The 26,889-nt window shown below is 47.1% G+C and overlaps 1 protein-coding gene across 1 annotated transcript in view; it reads left to right on the top strand.

The window, feature by feature from the left end:
• The first annotated feature begins 315 nt into the window (after window positions 1-315).
• Window positions 316-26,889, top strand: part of LOC144330568 (uncharacterized) — a 310,405-nt gene continuing 283,831 nt past the window's right edge. The window contains exons 1-3 of the mRNA XM_077942758.1: window positions 316-535; window positions 980-1,125; window positions 24,387-25,465. Coding sequence (XP_077798884.1) covers window positions 316-535; window positions 980-1,125; window positions 24,387-25,364 — 1,344 coding nt within the window. The 3' untranslated portion in view covers window positions 25,365-25,465. The remainder of the gene's footprint in view (window positions 536-979; window positions 1,126-24,386; window positions 25,466-26,889) is intronic.

The following is a 26,889-nucleotide window of genomic DNA, read 5'->3' as shown; positions in this document are numbered from 1 at the left end:
AGAACCTGCTGGGTGGCAAAAGGCTGGGAAATACCAGTCCTAGCCCTGCTACCAGTCGCTCTGGTCACTTCTCTCTGGTCCTGGTGTGGCCAACAGTTACACAAGAGGGTGAGGCATAAAAACACAGATGTCAGGCAAGCTCCGGCATCCAAAATACATAGAAATTAAAAAGCATTAAGGTGATATCAAGGAATGTATGCCATCAACCAGAAAAGTAACTGAAATATTCCTTTTCCCATTCTTAAGAAATCAAAAGTGGAAGCAGAAAATTGAGCAATCAGCCTACCAAGTTGACTGGGGCAACAGAATACACTCATGGATTCTGTTCACAACAGCGGGGGTGACAGACCAAAAGGAGAACGGCAGAGCGTCCCTCTCTCCTCTGTCCACCCATGCCAGCAGCACGTGAGTGCGTCCACACGCAGCGCCCAGTCTCCTGTTCCACTGACGCCAGCGTCCACTCACCGCAAGCGTAATAAGTGCCACATGTGCTATGATGCTCCCTCATCTCATCACCATAGACCCCCTGCTGGAGGTGAGTATGTGACAGATGAAAATCATGGAGGCCTAGGGAGGTTGAGACCCGCATTCCCACTGCGGTGAGGGCGTGCTTGAGAGGGACCCCACGGCTGGGCTCTCCATGCCGCTCTCCTCAGTAATCACTCCCAGACCAGAGCAGCGAGGGAGAATTTTCTTCCTCTCACTATTTTCAGCCCCTTGGCTGACACAGCATTCCCCAGAAATCTATTGAGTTCTGGCAGCTCTGAGGCCACAAAGCCATAAACGCAGGGGACACACAGCCCATCTGTCTCTATCGGGTCTTTTACTTGTCATGCTGGTCATTTCTAAGAGAAGATGGGTTAAGAAAGACTTGGCAAGTTACCATGAAATGAACCCTCCACTCCTCCCTGGGGGAAGGCTGACTAGCGAGCAGTCAGGCCGGCTTTCTTCCCCCACTCCCTGCATTCCTGTCCCTAAGGAGCCACAGACAATCCCACCAAATATAGGCAGGAGACAGCCGCCTCCTTCCTACAGCTGGAGGGGGGAAGGGTCCTCTCGGGCCTTTCTAACTGCATGAAAACCAAACTGGGAGTTGTACTGACTCGGGCCTCACCCATGTTGCAGGCATGTACAACACAGGCGCCCAGCAGTATCATCAGGCAGAACTACGAATGTGCTTTCCATCGTTTTCATACAATGATTCCAGAACCGCTATCCACACAGCTCCACGGCTCACACATACGACGTGCTTCACGGATTACACAGCATGTTCACCAAGCCCCTCATCCACTCCTCCCAGCAGCCTTATGTGATCCCTTCAGTATGCTTCCTCATCTCCATTTCTTAAGAAATGGAGTTTCTGAGGTTATGAAACCAAAACTTTCCCAAGAACATCCAGCTAGTGTTAGAACCAGGATATGAGGGCTTCTGATTCTAGAACCAGTATTTGTGCCACAGTTCCACATGGGCCCCTCCAGGGATTTCTGCCTGATCTTAAAATGCAGACAGCAAATCTGTCTCTCTACAATCCTGGGGTTCCCTATAGACAAGAAGTCAAACTTCTAACAGAAAGCTTATACTTATTTGGAAGGCTACCTGGGATATTTCTTTTAAGTTAGTTTGTTCATGTTTTGGAAAGATTGTTCCAATGGCAATGCGGGGCATGAAATGTGGAAAGGATTCCATGATGAGGCAGAGAAACAATTCGGTGGCTCTTACAACAGTTCAAATGAGGCATGAGGTGCAACCAGAAAGGACAGAGGGAAAATGCATTGGAAAGAAATGCAAAATGAAATCCACTCAGACCCAGGATGGAAAAAAGGGGATTAAGCATGATGGTGGTTTCTAGTTTGAAAGACTGATGAACACGGATGTCATTAACTACTGCAGAGTGGTATCTGGGGCCTGGGTGCACCAGTTTGTTTAACCATTCACCTGCTGAGCAGTCTCCGGGCTGTTTCCAGTTTCTAGCCTCCATAAACAATGCTGCTATGAACAGATACATAAAGGCTTTTGTGTGAACATAAGTCTTCATTTCTCTGGGATAACTGCCCATGAATGTGAGTGCTGCATCCTATGGCAATTGCACATTTAGTTTTTTAAGAAACTGTCAAGCTGTTTTCCACAATGGCTGTGCCATCTTCCATTCCCACCAGCCAAGTGTGAGTGATCCCATTTCCCCGCATCCTCACCAGCATTGGCCTTGTTACTACTTTTTATTTTAGGCTTTCTGATAGGTGTATAGTGACGTGGCTTTAGTGTGCCTTTTTCTGATGGCTCATGATGTTGAGCAAATTTTCATGTGCTTATATGTTATCTGAAATGTCTCTTCAGGTCTTTTATTCATTTTCAAAGTAGATGATTTGGTTTCACTGTTGAATTTTGATAGTTTTAAATATATTATAGATATGAGTCCTTTATCAGACATCTGGTTTGCAAATAGTTTCTCCCAGTCTCTAGCTCCCCTTTTCATCATTATTTTGCATTTTACATTTTAGTCCATAATCCATTGTGAGTTAATTTTTGTGCGAGGTATGAGGTTTAGATCAGAGTTCAGGTTTTTCTCCTATGAATAATCAGGTAGCCAGTAACTTTTTAAGAGACAAGGTCTCACTCTGTCACCCAGGCTGGAATGCAATGACAAGATCAGAGCTCACTGCAGCTTCGACTCCTGGGCTCAAGTTATTCTCCTGCCTCAGCCTCCTGGAGTAGCTGGGACCACAGGCAGGTGCCACCGTTACCAGTTAATCTTTTTAGTTTTTGTAGATACAGGGTCTTGAGCCATGTTACCCAGGCTGGTGTGGAACTCCTAGGCTAAAGTCAACATCCCACTTATATGGGGCCAGGCAGTGGCACATGACTGTAATCACAACACGTTGGGAGGATGAAGCAGGAGGATCACTTGAACCCAGGAATTCCAGACCAGCCTGAGCAACAGAGGGAGGCCCTGTCTCTGCAAAAAATTTTAAAAATTAGCTGGGCATGGTATTGTACACCTGCAGTCCCAGCTACTTGGGAGGCTGAGGTGGGAGGATCTCTGCAGCCTATGAGGCTGAGGCTGCAGTAAGCCATGATCGCATCACTACACTCCAGCCTGGGAGAAAGTGAGATGCTGTCTCAAAAAAAAAAAAAAAAAAAAAAAAAGCTAGCGCATCACCCATATTAAAGACAGGTTTGTTTTTTTGAAAATTTAATTACAGTTATATAATGGACATGTAAAATGTCCAGTTTGAAAGCTTGAAAAATATATAACTAAGTATTCTTACCTTAAAATTCTGATTCCTACCTAAGATATCGCATACTGTTTACATAAGTCTCACAATGCCTGGACAACAACTAAAAATGTGTATGAGGGAGAAAAATGAGCATGTATGCCTATTAATTGAGGTATATTTCCCCCTTATTACATAAACAAGTCATCACAGCAAACCCCTGTGACTGTATCTAAAGCAAGCCTACAGTTTTACTTCTCTGTATTATAAAATGCAAGGCTAAAATTCAAATACTAAACATTTTCTGAAGCCAAGGGTAGTTTACTTAAAATAAATGCCTAGGGTCTATATCAAAAATATGAAAAAGCTAGCTACTTCATAGCCATTCCAATCTAAGTTCAGCTTTTTCTTTTTTAATTGACACATAATTGTGTGCTGTACATACGTATAGAGTACACATAGTGATGTCATAATACATGTAATGTATGTGATCAGTGTAATTAGCATATTCACCATCTCAAACATTTATCATTTCTTTGTTTTGGTAACGTTCAATACCCTTCCTCCAATTATCTGGAACTATATATATATATCTATATATAGATATATATATTTTTTTCTTTTGAGACAAAGTCTTGCTCTGTTGCCCAGGCTGGAGTGCAGTGGTGTGATCTCAGCTCACTGCAACATCTGCTTTGTAGGTTCAAGCTATTCTCCTGCCTCGGCCTCCTGAGCAGGGGTTACAGGCACCCACCACTATGCCCGGCTAATTTTTGTATTTTTAGTAGACATGGGGTTTTACCACGTTGGCCAGGCTGGTCTTAAACTCCTGACCTCAGGTGATCCACTCACCTCAGCCTCCCAAAGTGCTAGGATTACAGGCATGAGCCCCTGCGCCCAGCCTGAAACTATATATTCTTGTTAACTATAGTCATCCTATGTTATAGAACACTAGAACTTATTCCTATCCAGCTATAATGTACAGTGGTGCAATCTTGGCTTGCTTACTGTAGCATCCGCCTCCTGGGTTGCAGTGGTTCTCATGCCTTGGCCTCCCGAGTAGCTGGGATTACGGGCGCCCGCCACTGCACCTGGCAAATTTTTGTATTTTTTAGTAGAGATGGGGTTTCACCACGTTGGCCAGGCTGGTCTTGAACTCCTGGCCTCAAGTGACCCGCCCACCTCAGCTGCCCAACAGTGCTGGGATTACAGGTGTGATCCACCGCTCCCAGCTAAGTTTTGTGTTTTTAGTAGAGACGGGGTTCACTATGTTGGCCAGGCTGGTTTCAAACTCCTGACATCAGGTGATCTGCCCGCCTCGGCCTCCCAAAGTGCTGGGATGTCAGCATGAGCCCCACGCCCAGCCAGCTGCTCTAGTTTACACTCCCCTACAGTGTGTAAGAGCTCCCTTTTCTCCATATCCTCGCCAGCACTTGTTATTTTTTGTCTTTTCGATAATACCCATCCTAACAGATGAGATGATGCCTCACTGCGGTTTTGATTTGCATTTCTCTGATTATAAGCGATACTGAGCATTTTTTTCACATATTTTTTGGCCATTTGTATGCCTTCCTTCAAGAAATGTCTGTTCTGTTGGGTGTGGTGACACAAACCTGTAAGCCCAGCACTCAGAATGCTAAGGAAGGAGGACAGCTTGAGCCTAGACCGGCCTAGGCAGCATAGCAAAACCCTAGCTCAAAAAAAAAAAAAAAAGAAAGAAAGAAAGAAAGAAAAAGAAATATCTGTGTCTGTTCAGCTTTTTGACCTCCAAAAATTAAGAGTCCATTTTGGAATCGGAAGACCTGCCTGATTCAGAGACAATCTGTGTTTGGTTCTACTCTGCTACTTCCTATGTGACTTTGGGAAATTCCCTTAGCCACTTTGAGCTCAACTTCCTCAACATTAACCAGGAATAAGTAGCACCTGCCTCTGCTGGTTAACGCTGAGGACTGAAAGGAGAACCTCCACAACGCCACTTGACAATGCCGCCTGGCGGAAGCCCCTCAATGCGGGGCTGGTAGGATCATCTGAAGCCAAATACAACTTTCCTTTCCACTGTCCCAGGCTCACTCTGCATGCGATTAGCAAGGAATAGCGAATAAAGGAAACCAAAATAATTGCTTAATTTGTAAAAAGTGGGGGTGGTGGCAAAATAGGAGGGAGAGGAGGGGAAGGAAAAGCAGCCGGTCACAAGTTCTAGTCCAGGGCTCATCCCCGGCCTCCTCACTCAGGCAATCACCAGTCCCCACCTCCTGCGGAGGGGTACTTTCTCCGCTGGCTTCACATACAGGGAAGGCACTGCCACAGGTGTTCAGAAACCAGGAGCACCTTGAAATGGGCAATGTGCTTTGGGTAGGAGACCTACAATTTCCCCAAAGAAACCACGGCACAAAAGTGACCCACATAGGAGGGACCAACCGCTGTAAACCCTTGGTGGCAAAAACGGATGTCATACCTTCTGTACAGGAGACACACACCCAGGTAAAACTTGCCAAAATAGCAGAGAAAAAAATACAGCAGACATCCAGTGCCATTCTGTTACAGAAATATTTATATCCCAAAGCCAGGGACCTCTCTGGAACACTGTCTTTATTTCCACGTTTCATGGAATATGTTTGAGTGCACTCACGTGTGTCTCAACAAACTTCCAGTCCCTGCTCTAAAGCCTGTGGCTCCTCAGCAAAACCCAAAAACAAGTATCAGTTTTCCTTCCAAATGGGAAATTTCCTGACCTAGCGAAACCAGCATCAAATCCACTTATTATGAGATAGCTGATTACAGGCAAAGCCCTCTAGTCCCAGGATGACTCCCCTCCTGCAGGAGCGGGAAGGATGGGCAGAGCACTGGCCTGCCAGACCACATCTCCAGGCAGTTTGAAACCATGGCTGCTCAGGTGAGCCATGATAAAAATCAAAACCAAGTATCTCTGAAAAGTGTACATGTCAAGATCCAGACCTCGGACCAGACTCAGCAGAAATGGATGTTGCAAGGTTTGTTCAGAGACCTCCTCTCCATGCCCCCTCTCCCCGGGACCTCCCTCCTTGAACTAGGGTTCCAGGGCCAATGGACCGCTCCCTTACCTCTAGCCCAGTGCATTTTCAGGACCAGCTCCCAGACTGTACCAGACCCTGAAATGTATTCGCTGAATGCACTCTTTCTTGAAATGATCTTAAATCACCTGACTATAACAACAATTGTTTTAAAAGTGTTCTCTCTCTGTCTCTCAGGAATCATGCCATGAGTTTGAGCAAGCAGCTTTGCTTCTCTCTACTGCAATTCTATCACTTGCAAAATATTAACAATTACTGTGTTCACCCATAGCATTGTTGTAAAAAGCCTTAAGACCCACTTCATGTAGCCTGCCTGGAGCACAGACCCTGTCACATGGTAAATGCCCACTGAAGGTGAGTTATCTGTAGCTATTATTACCTAGTACTACAGCGAATAAAAGGAGTCCATCACGTATCACCATGAAAGGATGTCCATGTAGAATGCGGAGTGGGAGTAGGGGAACTCAATGTTTATCAGGTACTATTTTGTTTTTTACAATGTGTACATGTATCTTTGTAGGTACACTGGAAAAGATCTGGAAGGAAATACACCCAGTGTTAATAGTGACTCCCCAAAGACACATTCATCCAAACACACAGGAGAAAAACACTCACTATCTTTCTGTCTTCCAAATCATTTGAACTATTTTCAATAAGCATCTATGGCTTTTGTAAAGTTTTTGAAAGGAATTTATTGCATTTTTTTCTAGAGAAACAAGCAGGAGCACGAAAAAGGTGGAAACAGAAGGTAAAATGGAATGGGACTCAATGGAATTGAGTCCCAGCCAGGCTCAGCAAGCACACGAACCACACACCTCTCACTACAACTCAACACCAGCTCTCTCTTCTCTTGGTCCTATGGCCCAAGACTTAGAGATAAAATGTTTATTGTTATCACATCAATCACACCAAGGAGCTTGGAACCACCCTTTCAAACTCCTCTGGTTCTGTGTACCTGCCCGGGGCTGTTAGCTTTCCTCCTGTGTCTTTGGCTGGCCTGTAATCCCCTAGTGGTGGAAATGCACCCGGACACTTAGCCATCATCCCCACAACACTCAGCACCGCATAGAGACCAGGGCAGTGATGCCCACCCGGACTGTGATTCTACTTAAAAAGCAAAGGACCAGGGGCCAGATGCGACTTGTCTTTGGTAACTCACCAGCTGCTGCTTGAACCAGAACAAAGCCAGGTCTCCTGATGCCCAGAAAAGAGCTAGTGCCTGTCCCGCTAGAAACGTGGTGAAAATGTTTTGCTTGCTGTGAAAAGACGCACTACTGGAGAAGATGGGTGCAACTTCTCATGGAGCCACTCAGCCCAGATCACCAGGAAACAAGGTAGCCGGATTAGACCCTCAGCCCAGATCACCAGGAAACAGGGCAGCCGGATGAGACACTAAGCCCGTCCACTGGAAAGGAAATCTAGCTGGGCAGTAGAAGGAAATTCACACAGGTTAGCCCGGCCCAACGGCAGCAACAACATGAACAAAACAAAAAATACCTGACTGGAAAGCCATAGCCTGGCTAGCAAATTCAAAACAGAGCCACAATCCTAGAAGCACATATCACTGCAACACAGAGCTTCAGTCAGTGTGCGCACACTTTAAGTAGAAAGGTAAAATGTCCATGTTTTTGGAACAAAGGGCTATTTTTATGTGTGTGTGTGATGTCAGAAGAAACTGTTGGCAAGGAAATAGAAATAGGCGCCCTTACACATTGACAGTGAGATAACGGTATGGCCCTAACAGAAGGGAATCGAGCAACACCCATCAACATTTAAAATGCGCAGAACCCTAGACCCCACAATTCCATTTCTAGCAATGCACCCTATAAATATATTGACGCAAATATGCAAGAATTATGTACAACTCAGCATTGATTAATCCAAACGGTTGGGAATAACCTAAATATTTACCGGTGGGGAAGTGGTGGAGAACACTGTTTATCTTATGCCAACATCTGTGTTTTAAAAAGAAGATACATAGGCTGGGTGCAGTCACTCACACATGTAATCCCAGCACCTTGAGAGGCTGAGGCAGGTGGATCAAGAGGCCAAGATATCCAGACCATCCTGGCCAACACGGTGAAACCCCGTCTCTACTAAAAATACAAAAATAATCTGGGCACGGTGGCGCACACCTGTAGTCCCAGCTACTCAGGAGGTTGAGGCAGGAGAATCGCTTGAACCCAGGAGGTGGAGGTTGCAGGGAGCTGACATCCCGCCAGCCTGGTGACAGAGCAAGACTCCATCTTGGAAAAACAAACAAGCAAACAAACAAACAAAACTGGCAACAGTGGTCACAGGGCAGTGATGGGAGTAGGACTGCCTTTCACTCTCCAGGACCTTTTGAATGTCGCTCATATTACATATTCAAAATATATGACTACAGTAAATATTTTCAGAGTAACTATGAAAAACTGGGGAAATAATAATATCTAACACACAGGACTGCTGCATAATTAAAGGATGAAAAACATTAATCACTATCAGAGTTCAAAGGAAGAAAGATTAATTCTAGCTTGGATGTCAGAGCGGGGATCATGTAAAGGAAGTGAGTATTTCAAGTCTTGAAGGATGGAGAAGATTTAAAGAGGCAGAAGTGTGGAGATGATGTCCCAGATGGAGATAAGAACATAGGCGAAGATGATGTCCCAGGTGGAGATAAGAACATAGGCAAAGACGATGTCCCAGACAGAAATAAGAACACAGGTGAAGACGATGTCCCAGATGGAGATAAGAACATAGGCAAAGAAAATGAAGAAATGAGAAGGTATAAATTCTAAATGCGCTCTCAGGCTGGGCTTCAGAACAGGGCTTAGGCAACAAGTTGGAATGCAAGGCTGATGGCGGGAACGGAAACACTGAAACCCAACTTGCATATCATGCCCAGATCATGAGCCTTGAAGGCCAAGCCAGGGAACCCGTCCTTGATCTTAACAACAAAAAATCACTGGGGTGGGTATGGAGGCTCATGCCTGTAATCCAGTGCTTTGAGAGGCTGAGGTGAGAGGACTGCTTGAGGCCAGGAGTTTGAAACCACTCTGGACAACATAGCAAGACTCTGTCCTTACAAAAAATTTAAAAATTAGCTAGGCAGGATAGCACACCTGTAATCTCAGCTACTCAGGAGGCTGAAGCGGGAGGATCACTTGAGCCCAGGAATTTAGGGTTACCGTGAGCTGTGATTCTGTTGCTACATTCCAGCCTGAGCAACAGAGCAAGGACGTGTCTCAAAAATAAAAAAAAAAAAAACGAAATAAAATCACTAAAAGTTTGTATAGACATAAAGTATAAAATCATACCATATATGATTTAATCCAGATATATAATATAAATTAGAGGGGGAAAAGAGAAATTAGGAAGCTATTATAAGAAGACAAGACTCAACTAAGACATGAGCAAAGGCCCTGGGCTCACAGTGCTATCTTTATATAAAGGAATAAACTACCACATTTATTTTCATGGTATCACCAACTTAGATACAGGCTACAGTATTCTGGAACCATCTCTGTATCAGTCAAATCAGATGGCCATAATACTATAGGCAAATACCATAAAAAACACCATAAAAATACTATAGGCAAATACCATTAAAAAAAATGTAAAAACTGTGTGGTTTAAACATTAGTTTATTTCTCACAGCTCTGGAGGCTGGAAGTCCAAGATCAAGGTGTCAGCCAACTCAGTTCTGGGACAGGGACCTCTTCCTGGCTTGCAGATAGCCACCTTTCTTCTTGTTTCCTCACACCAGGGAAGTGGGAGCTCTCTGCTTTCTCTTTTTTTTTTTTTTTTTTTTTGAGACAGAGTCTCACTCTGTCACCAGGCTGGAGTGCAGTGACACAATCTCAGCTCACTGCAACCTCTGACTCCCTGGTTCAAGCAACTCTGCTGACTCAGCCTCCCGAGTAGCTGGGATTACAGGCACGTGCCACCACACCCAACTAATTTTTGTATTTTTAGTAGAAATGGTTTCAGGATGGTCTCAATCTCCTGATGTCCTGATCTGCCCACCTCGGCCTCCCAAAGTGCTGGGATTACAGGTGTGAGCCACCACACCCAGCCAGGTTTCTCTTCTTCTAAGAGCACTAATCCTGTCAGACCAGGGCCCACGCTCATGACCTCATCTAACCCTAATCACCTCTCAAAGGTCCTATCCCCTAATACCATCACACTGGCAGTTAGGGCTCCAGTACAAGAATCTGGGGGAGACATAAACATTCAGTTTATAACAATGTCTTTTCAATCCTGTTGAAAAAAGCAAACAAATGAGTAGGCGAAGAAGTACCTTATATGTAAACAAGTCAGGACTTTTCATATTTCTGCTAATACATTAAGGTCAATTTAAAATGTCTGATAACAAGAGTCAGAAGCAGAGATACATGAAAGTTAGTTAATCTGCAATTTAGGCCCACATTCAGTTGTCTTCCAGTGACATTGCGGCACAAAGAACACTGCTTTCTATTCCTGGTTTTGCCACCAAAGAAGCTGGAACATTTCCCTGTATTTCCGTTTATCTTGAAAATCACTGGGCTGACCTAGCAGACCTCCAAGGTACCTTCCATTCACAAATTCCACAAATAACTTCCTACCAACAGAGGCTACACAAATAAACTACACTGATGGCCGGGCGCGGTGGCTCAAGCCTGTAATCCCAGCACTTTGGGAGGCCGAGACGGGTGGATCACGAGGTCAGGAGATCGAGACCATCCTGGTGAACACAGTGAAACCCCGTCTCTACTAAAACTACAAAAAACTAGCCGGGCGAGGTGGCGGGCGCCTGTAGTCCCAGCTACTCGGGAGGCTGAGGCAGGAGAATGGAGTGAACCCGGGAGGCGGAGCTTGCATTGAGCTGAGATCCGGCCACTGCACTCCAGCCTGGGCGACAGAGCGAGACTCCGTCTCAAAAAAAAAAAAAAAAAAAAAAAAACTACACTGATGAAGGGGAAAGCTAACACCAGCAAACAATGAGATGCACACAAGACAAGACGTATAGAGAAGTGGATCAACCACAAACTGGTGGACGATGAGCTGACGGGGGATAAAAACACATTCCCTAACGATGGACAGACAGGCAATGGCGCCGAGGTAGTATTGTTGAAGATTTCCTATTTTACATCTTCAACATAAATGGCCCAATTGTTTATATTCATTCTGATTAAACGTGAACGTGAAAACTTCCTCCAGGGGACGCAGACATCTAAAAAGTTCTCAATGTATCCAATTTGTCATTTGATATTTTTACTGACCGGAAAAATGAGGGACTGAATATACAAACAGACCATGCCTGATCATATGTATAAAGACAGAACTCGGACCACAACCTGTAGCTACCCACCCAGGAAATCAATCCCCTATCTACAGTAAACAGCCAGGAGGCCAGCCAGGCTAGCACATCAGACAGGAAGCCAGACTGCTCTCTCAACAACCCAGAAACTAAACCACGACTCTGTCCCACGTGGGCAGGACTTGACTCAAAACTGACAGCCACCCTAATTTTGGCCCCTATTTCCGGTTAGGATAATTCAGAGAAAGCCAAATACGCCCCTAACCAATCACATAGGACACCCCACTTCTGCACAGCCGCCTCCAGCCCCCACAACAGCCTCCACTGGGAGCCGTTCTTTTCCATCCTGAAGCTTCCCCACTCCTCATCCGCCACTCACTGCCATGTCAGTCTCTGCCACACGCAAGTGACAGTGTCGACTCCATTGCCACAGCAGCTCTGAGAAAGTTGCCTCTGCCTGTCTCATGTGGGTGGCCTTCCTTTATTTCCCCCAAAGAATAAGTCTTAAATGAGGGGCTTCTCTCCATATGGCCAAGCTATACAATTCAGAAGCCCAGCATGGCAATTCCAAGCCTGGAAAGACCATACACCCCTCAGGTCCTCTTTCCACAAAACACAGCTTCCTTGAGTTCCTCAGTCACTCCCCACCAACCAGGGAAGGAACCACGTGTTATGGAAAGATCAAGGGCCTTGAAGTCAAACTTCTGAGTTCATCAAGTACTTCATTTTTCCACTTAAATTACATGGCCTTGGCCAGGCGTAGTGGCTCACACCTGTAATCCCAGCACCTTGGGAGGCCAAGTTGGGCAGATCACCACAGGTTGGGAGTTCAAGACCAGCCTAACCAACATGGAAAAACCCCATCCCTACTAAAAATATGAAATCAGCCTGGTGTGGTGGCGCATGCCTCTCATCCCAGCTACTCGGGAGGCTGAGGCAGGAGAATCACTTGAACGTGGGAAGCAGAGGTTATGGTGAGCCGAGATCACACCATTGCACTCCAGCCTGGACAAGAAGAGCAAAACTCTGTCTCAAAAAAAAAAAAAAACCAAAAAAACAAAAAAACGAACAACAACAACAAAAAAAAAACAAATGACGTGACCTTGAACAATTTCCTTAACTTGTCTAAGCCTCTATCTTCATCTTCAATAAAATAATTTTACCTCCAAGATTGCATTAAATGGAATCCCACATGTAAAACAGCTGACAAATATTAGGGGCCCAACAGCTGTGTGCTCCTACTGCCACCCCACTTTACCCCAAGGGAGAAGCGCAAGATGTCCAGAAAAAGCCTGTTGATCCCTACACCTCAGCATCCTGTGTTCACACAAGGCGCAGTGGCATCCAGACTTACCCGGGTCACCCAAATACAAGCCACGTTTTGATTTTTCAACTTAGTTACACATGACTTCTAACGTTCACCATATATGATCCATAATTTAGAAGAGATTTTCCTACACTACCCCTTGATTCTATTTTAGCAGACTCAGATGTGCCGTAATACCTCACTCTCTTAAATCCTCTTCAGTATCAAAAACAAAACTTTAATCTGTAACACAGTTATCAGCAGCGAAAGTGGAAAAGGTACCTATGAGTCAAAATGACCCTCTGCCCTGCCCTGCCCCACCCTACAAAAAGCTGTTCAGGAGGATTTGGGCTGCTTATGAGAATGCTGTCTGTATTCCCAGGGACAGACAAATGCCTACGCTGGTTAGAAGCTGCGATGCTCAGCCTCCAGGGTAGAAAGCTCCCCACACCCTCTACCCAAGGAGAAGAGAAGCAAACGGGGTGGCCAGGCTCCAGGACGTGGACTGTGTAGTGTGGTTTCTGCAGTCCAGGTCACCGCCATGGGTGAAGTTTTTCCTTCCTTCTTTTCCACCCAAGTGGCCAAGGTCCTACGGCTGCTGTAGGGTCTCTTCCCTAGGATGAGTCAGCCCAGCCATTCTCCTTCCCTTTTTTTTTTTTTTTTTTTGAGATGGAGTCTCACTCTGTCACCCAAGCTGGAGTGCAATAGTGCAATCTTAGCTCACTGCCACCTCTGCCTCCCAGGTTCAAACAATTCTCCTGCCTCAGCCTCCCAAGTACCTGAGATTACAGACGCCCACCACCACGCCCAGCTAATTTTTTATATTTTTAATAGAGACGGAGTTTCTACTTGTTGGCCAGGCTGCTCTCGAACTCCCGACCTCAGGTGATCCACCTGCCTCGGCCTCCCAAAGTACTAGGATTACAGGCATGAGCCACCGCATCTGGCCGAGTCAGCGCAGCCATCCTGACTTTTTGTTCTGGCAAAATTACTCTCTTCCACGTCTACCTTCCAAGTAGCTAAATCAGAGATCCGGCCTTGGGGCAGGCTTGAAGAATCCCTGTTTTTTGGTCCTCAAGAGGTCCTACCAGGGTCTGGGACAATTCCAAGACTTGTGTTCTTAAAGAGGAAAGAAGCCTCACATATATGGCTCTCGCAGAGCTCAGGCAGAGCTCACGCAAGGCTTGGGAGGCGGCCCTAAGGTTTGGGTGTGCCATCTATGATAACAGCTAAGAGATCTGAAGCCAGCTGTCTGGGTTCCTACCTCAATTCCAACAGCACTGGCTGTGTGATGTTAGACAACGTCCCCAGCCTCTCTGTGGTTCCGTTTCCTCACTGTAAAAGGGCCACAATAATAGAGCTGCTCTAAAAATTAAGTGAATTCGTGCATATAAGGTATTCAGAACAATGCTTGGCACATGGGGGAGTTCAATAAACACATAATGAACAGAGTAACTTAGCAATTAGTAAATATACTCATGCAGGCCAGGTGCAGTGGCTCACGCCTGTAATTCCAAAACTTTGGGAGGCTGAGGCAAGAGGGTCACTTGAGCCCAGGAGTTTGAGACTAGCATGGGCAACACAGCAATATTCCATCTCTAAAAATGTGTTTCTGTAACATATATGTATATATACACTCATATATTCACAGCGTATTTATAATACACAAAATAGCTGGAATAGAGACTTAACTATTCACAATGGTTACTTCTAGAGAACGGGGAATACAAATTTCAGCTTTTTACCCCACACGTATATACTTGTATCATCTGAAATATTTAAGCAAATTGTATGCATAAATTTGCCCCAAAACGCATAGCAGAACAATGTAGTTTTGACTCAAAAATCTTCAAATCATGATGGAATTGTCCTGTGAAAGTAAAGTTATAGAGATGAAAAGTCTCCCTCCAGCCTAAATGCTCTTTCATATGACCTATATTACACACACCAATGCAGACGCCCCAATCCTTTCCCCACTGTCATAAGAATTTTTCAGTGAACTGCGTTCCCTTTTACAAACTAGATGATAGTTAGAGTTACGAGGCAAGAACATGGATCCAGTTCTGCTTTTTCAAAGCCCAGTGTTCCTCACATAATAGCAATGCATTCTTCAACCGGTCCACTGCCCACAACACCTGAGCTCTCTGTTGTACACAACTCAGCGAGGCCTGGGAGAAAGCAGGTGCAAATTTCACTTACTCAGTAACAACACATCCCGCCTGATTCCTCTGCTGGGCTAGTTCTCAAGTCATCTTTTTCTAAGCTTTCATTCGGCTCTACCACACGTAACTAGGCTGGGTAAAACACTTTACCAGGATTTTTTTTTTTTTTTTTTTTTTTTTTTGAGACAGAGTTTCACTCTGTAGACCATACTGGAGTGCAGTGATGCCATCTCAGCTCACTGCAACCTCCACCTCCAGGGTTCAAACAATTCTCCTGCTTCAGCCTCCCAAGTAGTTGGGACTACAGGCGCACCCAGGACTACCACCACACCCAGCTAATTTTTGTATTTTTAGTAAAGATGGGGTTTCACCATATTGGCCAGGCTGGTCTCAAACTCCTGACCTCATGATCCGTCCGCCTTGGCCTCCCAAAGTGCTGGAATTACACGCGTGAGTCACCGCACCTGGCCTACTTTACCAGTTTTATTCCTGAATTAAACCTGTTATTACTATCAATAATGTCAATCAGTGCCATTTCATTCACCGTATGACACACACACACAAAGCACTTCATATTCACTCCACCTATCTGCTTTTCTGCAATGGCCACAGTGTTCCCCATCTTACATGAGAGGCACAGACAAAGACAACGACTTCTCCAAGGTTTTGTAATTCACAATCAGTGGCAGAACCAACATGACCAACCACGTCTGGCCAAGGCCTGTGTTTCAGCCACACCACCTGGTTGCTGCCCCTAACGCTCAATGGGCAAGTAACAGATCACTCCGATTGCAGAGGCTTCAGAAATGCCCTCCGCCATGGTACAATGGACGGTTCGCTCTCAGGAGGGGAGGCAGGGGTGGGAATCAGCACACAGTTCTGCTAGGTTTCTCATGCAGGGCACAGACTATGTATTTTGTGCCTTGCTTTGCAGGTGAAATGTCTCCTGCCCCCTGTACAACAGCTTTCTTTGTCCTCTCCACATAAAAGTACAACTGAGTTCCTCAGGGGAAGGCAGTGATCACTGCCCTGTGCCACACCTGACTGATGTCCAAACAAGTGGACACACAGGCTCTTCTCTTATGGCCCAGGTGGCTCCCATCTGCTAAGCATCGAAAACTACACACAGGATTCGCAGAACATGAATGACATGGAGGTGACTGCTTTATCTCTGTTGAAAACTTACTGCACTGTCTTAAAAAAGGGAATTCAGGAAAAGCTGAATGTTTGAAGCTGGCTGGCTGTAATCTTCAGCTGCTGAGAAAGCCTCAGCTGCTCGGTTCCACGGAGGAAATCCAACTCCTCCCTCAAAGTCCAACTCAAGTACACCTCCTCTGCGGTGCCTGCCCCTTCCTCCCTTTCACAAGCATGTGTTCCCTCTGCGGTCCCAGAGCATTCTATCGCCATCTCTGGAGCCACACTGTCCCAGCCTACAGCCAGCTCAGTGCACAGCTGCCTCTCCCTGTGTGTACCTGCAGGCCCCACCTGGGCTGGAAGGCTGCCTCCTTCTCCTCCACACAGAGGCGGCACTCAGGAACTACTGAATGAGGGAGGGAGTGGATGAGCAAGATCAGCCAAGGGCTACAGGGAGTGACCTGCAGCTCCCAGCAGGAACAGCCCCTGCCCTGCCAATCCGGAGGTGCTGGCTCTGTTCTCAGCAGGGCCGCTAAAAGCTCCGTTATAACAGCTCTAGGCCACAACGGTCAACTTGGTGTCAGGCCCTAGAGACACCGAAATTCCTAACAAATAAAGAGGCCGCGTATGCAGCATGCCAGTTAAAAGCACAGGCTTCGGAGTCAGAGCTTGAATTCCACTTATTATGTAATCTTGAGCAAGTTACTCAATGCATCAGTCTCATTTTGTCACCGGCAAAATGACGACATTATCTGCCACACAGTGTTGCTGAAAAAGTAAGAGAGGTGACAGACGCAAAGTGCTTGGCACTTACTCTTACTGGTTTATTACAAAGAGAACACAGGAACAGCCAAATGCAAGAGATGCACAGGGCACACCACGGGGCAGAGAGGTCGGGGCTCCCATGCCATTGCTGGAAGTGCCACCTCCCCAGCACCAAATGAGTTCACCAAACCAGAAGCTTTCCAAACCCAGTATTTAGAGGGTTTTATGGAGTTTTCATAACATAGACATGATTAAGTCATTGGCCACCGTGAGTAGCTCAATTTCCAGCCTGTCTCATCTCCCCTCCCAGAGGTAGGGGTGGGGATGATATGTCCAACTCTTTAATCATGACTCATCTTTCTGGCAACCAGCCCTGATCCTGAATCTTTCCAGGTGCCCGAAGCCATCTGTCATCTCATTATCATACAAAAGACACTCCTATCACCCCAGAGATTCCAAAAGCCTTAGAAGCTCTTGTATCAGGTATTGAAACCTAAGACCAAATATTATAACCAATGATGTTCCTATCACTCAGGAAATTACAAGAGTTTTAGAAGCTCTGGGCCAAAAACCAGGAAGAATACTAAATATACACAATATTGTACTATGTATCCCACTATCACGATACTTTTTTTTTGAGACAGTCTACCTCTGTTGCACAGGTTGGAGTGCAGTGGTGCGATCTCACCTTATCGTGCGATCTCAGCACACTGCAACCTCCACCTCTCAGGTTCAAGCAATTCTTGTGCCTCACCCTCCTGAGTAGCTGGGACTACAGGTGTGGGACACTACAACTGACTAATTTTTGTATTTTTTAGTAGAGACGGGGTTTCTCTGTGTTGGCCAGGCTGGCCTTCAACTCCTGGCCTCAAGTGATCTGCCCGCCTCGGCCTCCCAAAATTCTGGGATAAGTCATGAGCCACCGTGCCTGGCCTCACTATCACAATAATTATACTGAGAGGATGGGGGAGAAAAACATGGGCAGCAGGAGAAGCGGGGAAGGTAAGCAGCCTGAATCCTTGTCTTCCACAGTAGGACATCTCCCTGTCTGTCACACAATCTAGAACGAGCTAAAACATAAACACAGTAACCTCCAAGGAGCAGGGATCAGAGTAGAGAAGGGTAAGGTAGGGGATTGCTGGGTTTTATTGTAAGCCTTGTTAATTACTGACTCTTAGAGCTATATGCCTGTACAACTTTGCTAAAAATGAGTATTTACCTATAATCCCAGCACTTTGGGAAGCCAAGGTGGGCAGATCACGAGGTCAGGAGATCAAGACCATCCTGGCTAACAGGGTGAAACCCCATCTCTACTAAAAATACAAAATATTAGCCGGGCGTGGTGGCGGGTGCCTGTAGTCCCAGCTACTCAGGAGGTTGAGGCAGGAGAATGGTGTGAACCCGGGAGGCGGAGCTTGCAGTGAGCTAAGACCATGCCACTGCACTCCAGCCTGGGTGACAGAGCGAGACTCCATCTCAAAAAAAAAAAAAAAAAAAAAAAAAAAAAAAAAGAGTATTTAGTTTTTAAACAAAATCTGATACTTGACCAACAACAATAGTATATTAAGTAATATGGTTTTTTGTTTTTGTTTTTGTTTGAGAGAGGGTCTTGCTCTGTTGCCCGGGCTGGAATGCTGTGGTGTAATTCTAACTGACTACAGCCTCAAATTAGTGGGATCAGGTGATCAACACCCCCCCCCACCCCAGCAGCTAGAACCACAGCTGTGCACCACCATGCCCAGCATTTTTTTTTTTTTTTTTTTTTTTTGGTAGAGGTGGAGGTCTCACTATGTTGGTGGTCTTAAACTCCTGACCTCAGTGGATCCTACTGCCTCAGCATTCCTAAGTGCTGGGATTACAGGTGCGAGCCACCACTCCATAGCCAGGATGGTCTCAATCTAGTGACCTCATGATCTGCCCTCTTCGGCCTCCCAAACTCTGGGATTACAGGCATGAGCCAGTGCGCCCGACCCTACATTCTGGTTTATTAAAGGAAATGTATTTCAAGTCAGAGTTTGTCATTTATTGCACAGGAAAATAAAAACTTCGTTAAGAAAATCAAAACACCCACATGATAAAACGAGGTCCTGCTTGGCTTTAAACTACTTGGTGACCACCATCAGTTGTTTTCTTGACCACAGGATGCACCTAATTCCTAACTATGAATAAAGTGCAAACATTGTTTATTGGGCTTTTGGCTTCAGCCTGAGACAATCGGATTCTCTCAAACTCAGGAATATGAATCGCTGTTGGGTTGATGCAGCTGTTTCCATTCTAGAAATGGACCTGGAATCATGTACTTTTCACCCATGAAGAGTCCTTTGGGTAAAGCTTGAAAAGGCAAGGTCCCAAATTCCCCATATGGTGTTTCTTCCAGTAGAGGAATTACTCTAATGACTTCTTAGCAAAACTTACATAATCAGGGCAGGCCATCAAAATACTCCAGAACACAAAGTTTAGCTCCGTTTCTGATGGACCTGTCTCCACTGCTATCAGTCTCACCAACAGCCTCACATCAAGTCAGAGGAACGGTTTTTTCATTTAAGAAGGATCTTCATGGCTGGGCGCGGTGGCTCATGTCTGTAATCCCAGCACTTTTGGAGGCCAAGGCGGGCGGACCACAACGTAAGGAGTTTGTGACCAGCCTGGCCAACACAGTGAAACCTCATCTCTACTAAAAATACAAAAATTAGCCAGGCTTGGTGGCATGTGCCTGTAGTCCCAGCTACTCAGGAGGCTGAGGCAGGAGAACTGCTTGAACCCGGGGGGTGGAAGTTGTGGTGAGCCAAGATTGCACCACTACACTTCAGCCCGGGCAAGAGAATGAGACTCCGTCTCAAAAAAAAAAAAAAAAAAAAAACAAAACAAAAAAAAAGAGAAGGATCTTCATGTTCCTGCCAATTTGCAAAAAAAAAAAAATTGGTATCTGTTAACGAGAGGCAATGAAAAGCACCTCCCAGGCTGCTGTAGTAAGTGGATCGGTAACTGTGGTGGGAGAGTCCAACCCCCAAGACCTGTGACTATGTTATGCAGCAAAAGGGCTTTGCCACAGGCCTTAGGAAGAGTATCCTGGGCTATCCAGGGAGGTCCAATCTAATCCCATGAGCCTCTAAGAGCCTAGATCTGGCCAGGTGTGGTGGCTCACACCTGTAATCTCCACACTTCGGAAGGCTAAGGCAGGCAGATCACGAGATCAAGAGATGGAGACCATCCTGGCTAAAATGGTGAATCCCATCTCTACTAAAAATACAAAAATTAGTCGGGTGTCATCGCGGGCAACTGTAGTCCCAGCTACTCAGGAGGCCGAAGCAAGAGAATCACCTGAACCTGGTAGGTAGAGATTGCAGTGAGCTGAGAACACGCCACTGCACTCCAGCCTGGGCAACAGTGCGAGACTCCATCTCAAAAAAATATTTTAAAACAGGGCATAGAACTTTCTCCGAGTGGAAGAAGAGAAATGCACACAGGGGAACTGGAGAGCCTGACCAGGTCCCTGGGTTAGCTAGTTCTGAGCTGATGGGACCACGTGCAAAGACCAGATAGAGGGAGCTGAGGGCAGCCCCCAACAGATGGCCAGCAAGGGAACAGACACCTCAGTCCTGCAACCACAAGGAACTATATTTGGCCAAAAGCGCTTGGAAACAATTCTCCAGTGAGGAATGCAGCCCAGCCCACATGCTGATTTTTGCCCAGTGACACCCACGTCAGACTTCTGCCCCACAGAACTGTGAGATGATACAATTTCAATTGTTTTAAGCCATGAAATTTGTGGAAATGTGGTAAAGCAGCAACAGAAATGAATACAGTGATTTACGTGGAACCCCCTAGAAGAGTGTCTGGCACGGTGTTGACACCTTACAAGCGTTTCCTGATTTCCTTACATTGCAAAGCAGGGCTGGCCACACTCCATCCAAAACAATAGATGATAGACTTGTTCTGACAAAACAGATTCAGTGAATTATAAATGGCCCAGAACACCTACAAATTTTAGGTTTCAGGTAAGTGATTGCCTTTCTTTTCACTTAGAAGCCTCCCAATGCTCATCTTACTGATAAACTCTAAGTACCAGGCAGGAGACTAAACACCAGACAAACCCAGCCCCAGATGCCCCGAGGGAGCCCATCCCAGCACTCACTCCGCTGCACTGAAATGATGTCCAAGTCAGTTTATCCCACTAGACCAAGAACTCCAGCTCTCCATGTGTGACTCACCAGTGCTGCCTCTGCATCTCTGCTTCTAGGATGGTGCTTCTGCACTTCACAGGAAATCTGTATCAATGTTTGTCAACACTATATATGACAGTGTCACTTAATATCTGCACAGAAAACATCAATTCTTTGAGGACCAGGGCTGAGTTTATTAGCCTTCGTAATCCCACTGCCACTGTCTGAGACATCAGAGGCACTCGGTAGAAGTGGGTGAAGGGAAAGAAAAGGCAGAGGAGAGAGAGGAAAGCAGGACCAACACCGCAGACACAGATTCTGAGGTGGCTGGAGGAGAGGCAGGACAGAGAAACTTCCTGGATGCTGGAATGGGGTTCACTGTGATACCTGCTGCTGGATTTCAAATGTCAAAGGTGACGCTTTGCTGATCTTGACGTCTGACTGCCCTTTAGCTTTCCCAACCTCAACACAGGGCACTTAGAAACTGAGATGTCAAGAAATGATGCTTCATTGAACCATGGGAATATTATTTACATGGACGTTCATTACTGCATTTTTTATATGGGAATGTAAATAATTGAAGAGATTGTTAAAGACTAAATCATGCACATTCAATAACTTTGTAAAATATTAATGATAACTGAAACACAAATTTTGATGTTCCCCCAAAATGCTAACATATAAAAAAATACTGGCCAATTAAAGATAGAAAACAATCCTAATGAAGCTCCCCAACAGACACATTAAAACTTCTCAATATATTAAACATTTGGGATTTCAAAGGAAAACCCAGATTCATTCCATTCTTAATATGGCGTTAAAAAAAAAAATCTTAGGTAATACAATATTTCATTTAAAATTTACAAAATTCCATTCCATTCATAATTTCGTATGATCCTCAAAACAATCTCCTGAGTTAGGCAGAACAGGTATTACTAACAACTAACTCCATTTTATAGGTAAGGGAACTGAAGTTCAGCAAGTACTTGGACTTAACAAAAGCTTTAATAGGGCCACATATCGAAACCAAATCCTCTGCTCAAAAGAACTAGAATAAGTTATCTTTTACATATTATTCATACTGATATCCTGTCAATATCCAAAAATGTTTTGAGGTAGCCTGCAATAATAGACACCTATCCAATAAAAACATTAAAATGAAAAACGGGGAAAAAAACAGCAGGTGATATGGGAGACAGACGAAGGTAGATAGCAAAGGCTGAGACTTATAATCTAAGAAAACTTCATCTCTGACCTTCCAGTTCCAGGGAGATAACGCTAAAGGAAACAAGATGGTTTATAGACTCAAAATCTGACAAAAGAGAGGTTGCATCAGTTCTTAACTCTGAAACACTCCTAGCAGCCACAGCAAATCTCTAGGACAACATACCAATGGCATCAAAGCAAGAGTATACTTCAGTGATAGAGTGAATTAAGTTCCCTGTTTGGGACCCAGGCCAGGGCTAGAGAAAAGAACTCTGAAATGTAGAGCTCAGAAATACATCCTCTGTCGGCCACAGGCAGTGGCTCACACGTGTAATCCCCAGCACTCTGGAAGGCTGAGGCGGGCAGATCACGAAGTCAGGAGATGGAGACTATCCTGCCTAGCACAGTGAAATCCTGTTTCTACTAAAAATACAAAAAAATTAGCCAAGCGTGGTGGCAGGCGCCTATAGTCCCAGCTGTTTGGGAGGCTGAGGTAGGAGAAAGAAGTGAACCCAGGAGGCGGAGCTTGCAGTGAGCCGAGATCCTGCCTCTGCACTCCAGCCTGGGCAACAGAGCAAAACTCCGTCACCCAAAAAAAAACAAAAACAAAAAATTCTTCTCCATACCCTTGTGTCTCCTTCTGTGAGAGACTTCCTTACACTATTGCGAGGAAGAGAATTTTTCTCTGCTATATTTGCTTGAAAGAATTAAAGGTGTAGAGCAAAAATTCTTGGAAATTATGTAGTTTACGATCCTCAAAAGTGAGAAAAATGAAGTCCAGAATTGAAGGCCTTCCAGGAAAATTCCAGAGCCAGAGGTAGACCCAGTACATTGTTTTTGTTTTTGTTTTGAGAGGAAGTCTCACTCTATGGCCCAGGCAGGAGTGCAGTGCAGCCATCTCACTCACTGCAACCGCCGCCTCCTGGGTTCAAGCTATTCTCCTGCCTCAGCCTCCTGAGGAGCTGCGATTACAGGCGCCCACCACCACGCCCAACTAATTTTTGTATTTTTAGTAGAGACAGGGTTTCACCATGTTGGCCAGGTTGGTCTCCAACTCCTGACCTCATGTGATTCACGTGCCTAGACCTCCCAAAGTCCTCGGATTACAGGCGTGAGCCAACGCGCCCGACCGACCTGGTAAGTTTTAATCAAGTACTCTGAACTATGCTACAAACACTAGGAAGTAATAGAAAAAAAATTAATCTAAAAACCCTCTGGAGAGTCAAAGAATTGCAGATTTAAAATAGCATGAATACTTGGATTCATGGTATTGAAAAAGGACCTCGCATTTACCCGTATGTACAAACTGCCTGCGCACTTCTATCACAGCATTTTTCAAGCTGTGCTACAGTTAACTATGTACTGCCCAAAGCCAATCTGTCCCTGCAAATCATAAGCTCTTAAAGACCAGGACTTCAGGAGAACAAGCAAAACTTCAGAGAGAAGAGAGCCACCGAAACAGAGTTCATAGCAATGGGTCGGCAGGAGCTGATGACTGGAGGTGCGCAGTAGCCTTGGGGTCTGGGACAGCGGAGGGCAGAGAAGGCAAAAGGGCCTGCATGACACGCTACAGGGCTAGGAGCCACAGCTGTGGTGATTAGTTCAGTTTTGTCTCCTATGCCTGTTACTTATACACCATCTCTTGTTCAGAAAGAACTTCAGGTTGAGTATTTGGACTCCTTGAGCCTTCTGCTGTTTGTCTCCGGGACGTTTAACACTCTTAAAAGGGGAAAACTGTCCAGTTCGATTTCGCTTCCTGGGACATTACAGGTTTTTCAAAAGTTTGATGAAAGCATTCACTAAGGAGTGATTCCACTTTCTTCGGTGGCTGAGAAATACAGCCTCTGAGGGGCAGCATCAGGTCTTCCCATCAAGCTGAGGTCGGAGTCTCCCGAACCACGGACCTCACCCTCGCTCTCCCCTCATAAGTCTGACCTCTAACTGTAACTGCCTTAGCCTCATTCCGTGGGTGTGGATGCTCCTGCTTGAAACGCATTTTCCAGCCCGCCAAATTCTTGGGATAGTTTCTTCCACTCTCCAAGCGCTGAGAGCTACAAAGTTCAATCTGGCTTTCCAGATTTTTTTTTCTTCCCATTACTAACGGAAGAAATCAAGAAGTGCCGGGCAGAAGGGCCCTGCTCCCTCCAATCAGAGCCCAGCCCGGGGCCAGAGCAGGAAGTGCGGCGGTGGGACCCGCGGTGGGACGCGCGGTGACGGCCCCTCGCCCCCGGGGACCCGCCAGCCAGGGCAGAGGTCGGTGCGGCCACTGCGCGACAGCTCCGGGCCCGCGCCTCTCGCTTCCTCCCGCCAGGCAAGTGAGAGGATAAACCATGGGGCGGGGGCAGTGCGCCCCCACCGACCGCGCCCCCCGCGCACGAACCCCCACTACACGCGCGTCCCAGGCGGAGTCGACCCAGACGAGCCACGGGGCGGCGCACAGCACCACTATCAGGGCGGCCATGACCCACGCGCGCGGGTCCACGCAGCCACCTATATAGGTGACAAAACAGGAAGCCGTCATGCGGGGCCGGGAAAGAGCCCCCACCCAGAGTCACGGACTCCCTCGTCCGAGGGTCCGAGCAGTCCCCTCGGTGAGTCTAGCGAAGCATCCTCGCTGATAGGGAGGGCGGGGAGGGCGGCGGAGTCTCCCACTCGCGGTGACCCGGACCCCGCCTCACGAGTGGGCCCACGCAGGGCCCCCTCTGCCGCACGCGGGGACCAGCCACGCTGCGGGGGACCGGGCAGAAGCCAGCGCCCGGGTCCATGCAGTCCCCTCCGCGGCAGACGCGGGGAGCCGGGGAGCAGTAGGGACCGGCCCCACCCACAGGGCGACCGGGACTCCCCCGCGGGCCCACGCGGTACCGCAGCAGGCGCGAAGCCCCCAGTGCCGCCCAAGGCCGAGACAAAGCCCAGGCGCAAGGACCCCGGATCCCGACCTCGGACCCTGCGGAGCCCAGCTCGGAGCCGCCACGCCCGGGGCAGAGACCCCCGCCCGGTCCGGAGACCCCGTCGCCCGTCGTGCCGTCTCACCTCAGGCTGCCGCCTCGCAGCGCTCGCTCCTCGCCGCGGCGCCTGGGCCGACTGAAGCGCAGCTGAGCAGCCGACAGAGCCACTGCAGCCTCAACAACGGAGCCCCGGGGCGGGGCGGCCGCCGCCGCTTCAGCCCGTGTTCCCCGCTCAGGATCCGGCTCGGATCAAGGAGCTGCAGCTGGCTCAAGGCTGCGGCCGGGAAACACACCGCGCAGGTGCACACGGCCCCGCCCGCCGCCCGCCGCCCCGCCCCCAGCGGAGCCGGGCGCCCAGGACCCGCCCCCCGGCCAATGGGAAGCCAGCTGCGCGAAGAGGGCGGGGCCTGGAGGAACAAAGGGAGGTTGGGCGGGGCGGCGCTGGGACTGGGCGTGCGGGGTCCCGCGGGAGGACCGGACCCAAGAGCTGGCCGGATCCTGGCCTCCTAGAAGACCCAGCTCAACGTCCACCTGGAGTCTGCTCTACAGGACGCGCTCATCTCAAGCCCAGAACTCAGGCTTTTAGGGCAGAGACCGAGAGACAGGCTTGCTTTACAAAAAGGGAAACTGAGGTCCAAGGAATAGGATTGCCTGCTGACTGAACTCACGTAGTCCCATTCACTCGTTCACCTTGTCATTCAGCAAACATTTGGAAGCACGGATGGTGGGCGTTAGGAGTGAAGTAGGGCCGGGCGTGGTGGCTCGCGCCTGTAATCCCAGCAGTTTGTGGGGCCGAGGCAGGTGGATTACTTGAGGCCAGGAGTTCGAAACCAGCCTGGCCAACAAGATGAAACCCCATCTCTGCTAAAAATACAAAAATTAGCTAGACATGGTGGTGCAATCCTGTAATCCCAGCTACTCGGAAGGCTGAGGCAGGAGAATTGCTTGAATCCAGGAGGCAGAGATTGCAGTGAGCTGAGATTACACCATTGCACTCCAGCCTGAGTGACAAGAACAAAACTCTGTCTCAAAAAAAAAAAAAAAAAAATTGTCTCTTGCCACTAGCATGAAGGTCCCATGAGAAGAAAAATGGAAACTCTTGCTCATAACAGTGCCCCAAATGCCCAGCACATTGTAGCTGTAGGGCAGCTGGTCGATGGTGGACGCTGCTGGTTGAAGGGCCCAGCTGGCCCTCCCAACTGCCTTCTCCCTGGTCACGTTCCATTATAGAGAACAGAATAGTTTCTTGCCCTTCCAGAGTCCCTCTTAGTGGGGATTGGCCAAGTGACATTGTCCTGCCCCGGGAGACATAAGTGGAAGTTGGCTGAAAGGTTTCTAGCCTTGGTTTGCTGGGACGATTTGAACCAGGACATGACAGCTGACCGTCCATTGTTCAGGAATTCTGCAAGTTAGTTGTTCAATACATTCAGTACTTCAAATTTTAAATAATATATACTCGCAAATTAAAAAATGCATTAGACCAGATGCAGTGGCCCACGTCTAACACATTGGAAACCTGAGGCAGGAAGATCACTTGAGCCCAGGAGTTCAAGACCAGCTTAAGCAAAAAAGGAAGACCCTGTCTCTACAAAAAATTTTAAAATTAGCTACGCATGGTGATGTGTGCGTGCAATCCTAGCCACTCAGGAGGCTGAGATGGGAGGA

This window comes from Macaca mulatta, chromosome 8 (assembly GCF_049350105.2).
Source record: "Macaca mulatta isolate MMU2019108-1 chromosome 8, T2T-MMU8v2.0, whole genome shotgun sequence".
NCBI classification, from domain to species: Eukaryota; Metazoa; Chordata; class Mammalia; order Primates; family Cercopithecidae; genus Macaca; species Macaca mulatta.
The sequence above is the reverse complement of the archived record's forward strand: the minus strand, read 5'-3'. Positions and strand labels throughout refer to the sequence as shown.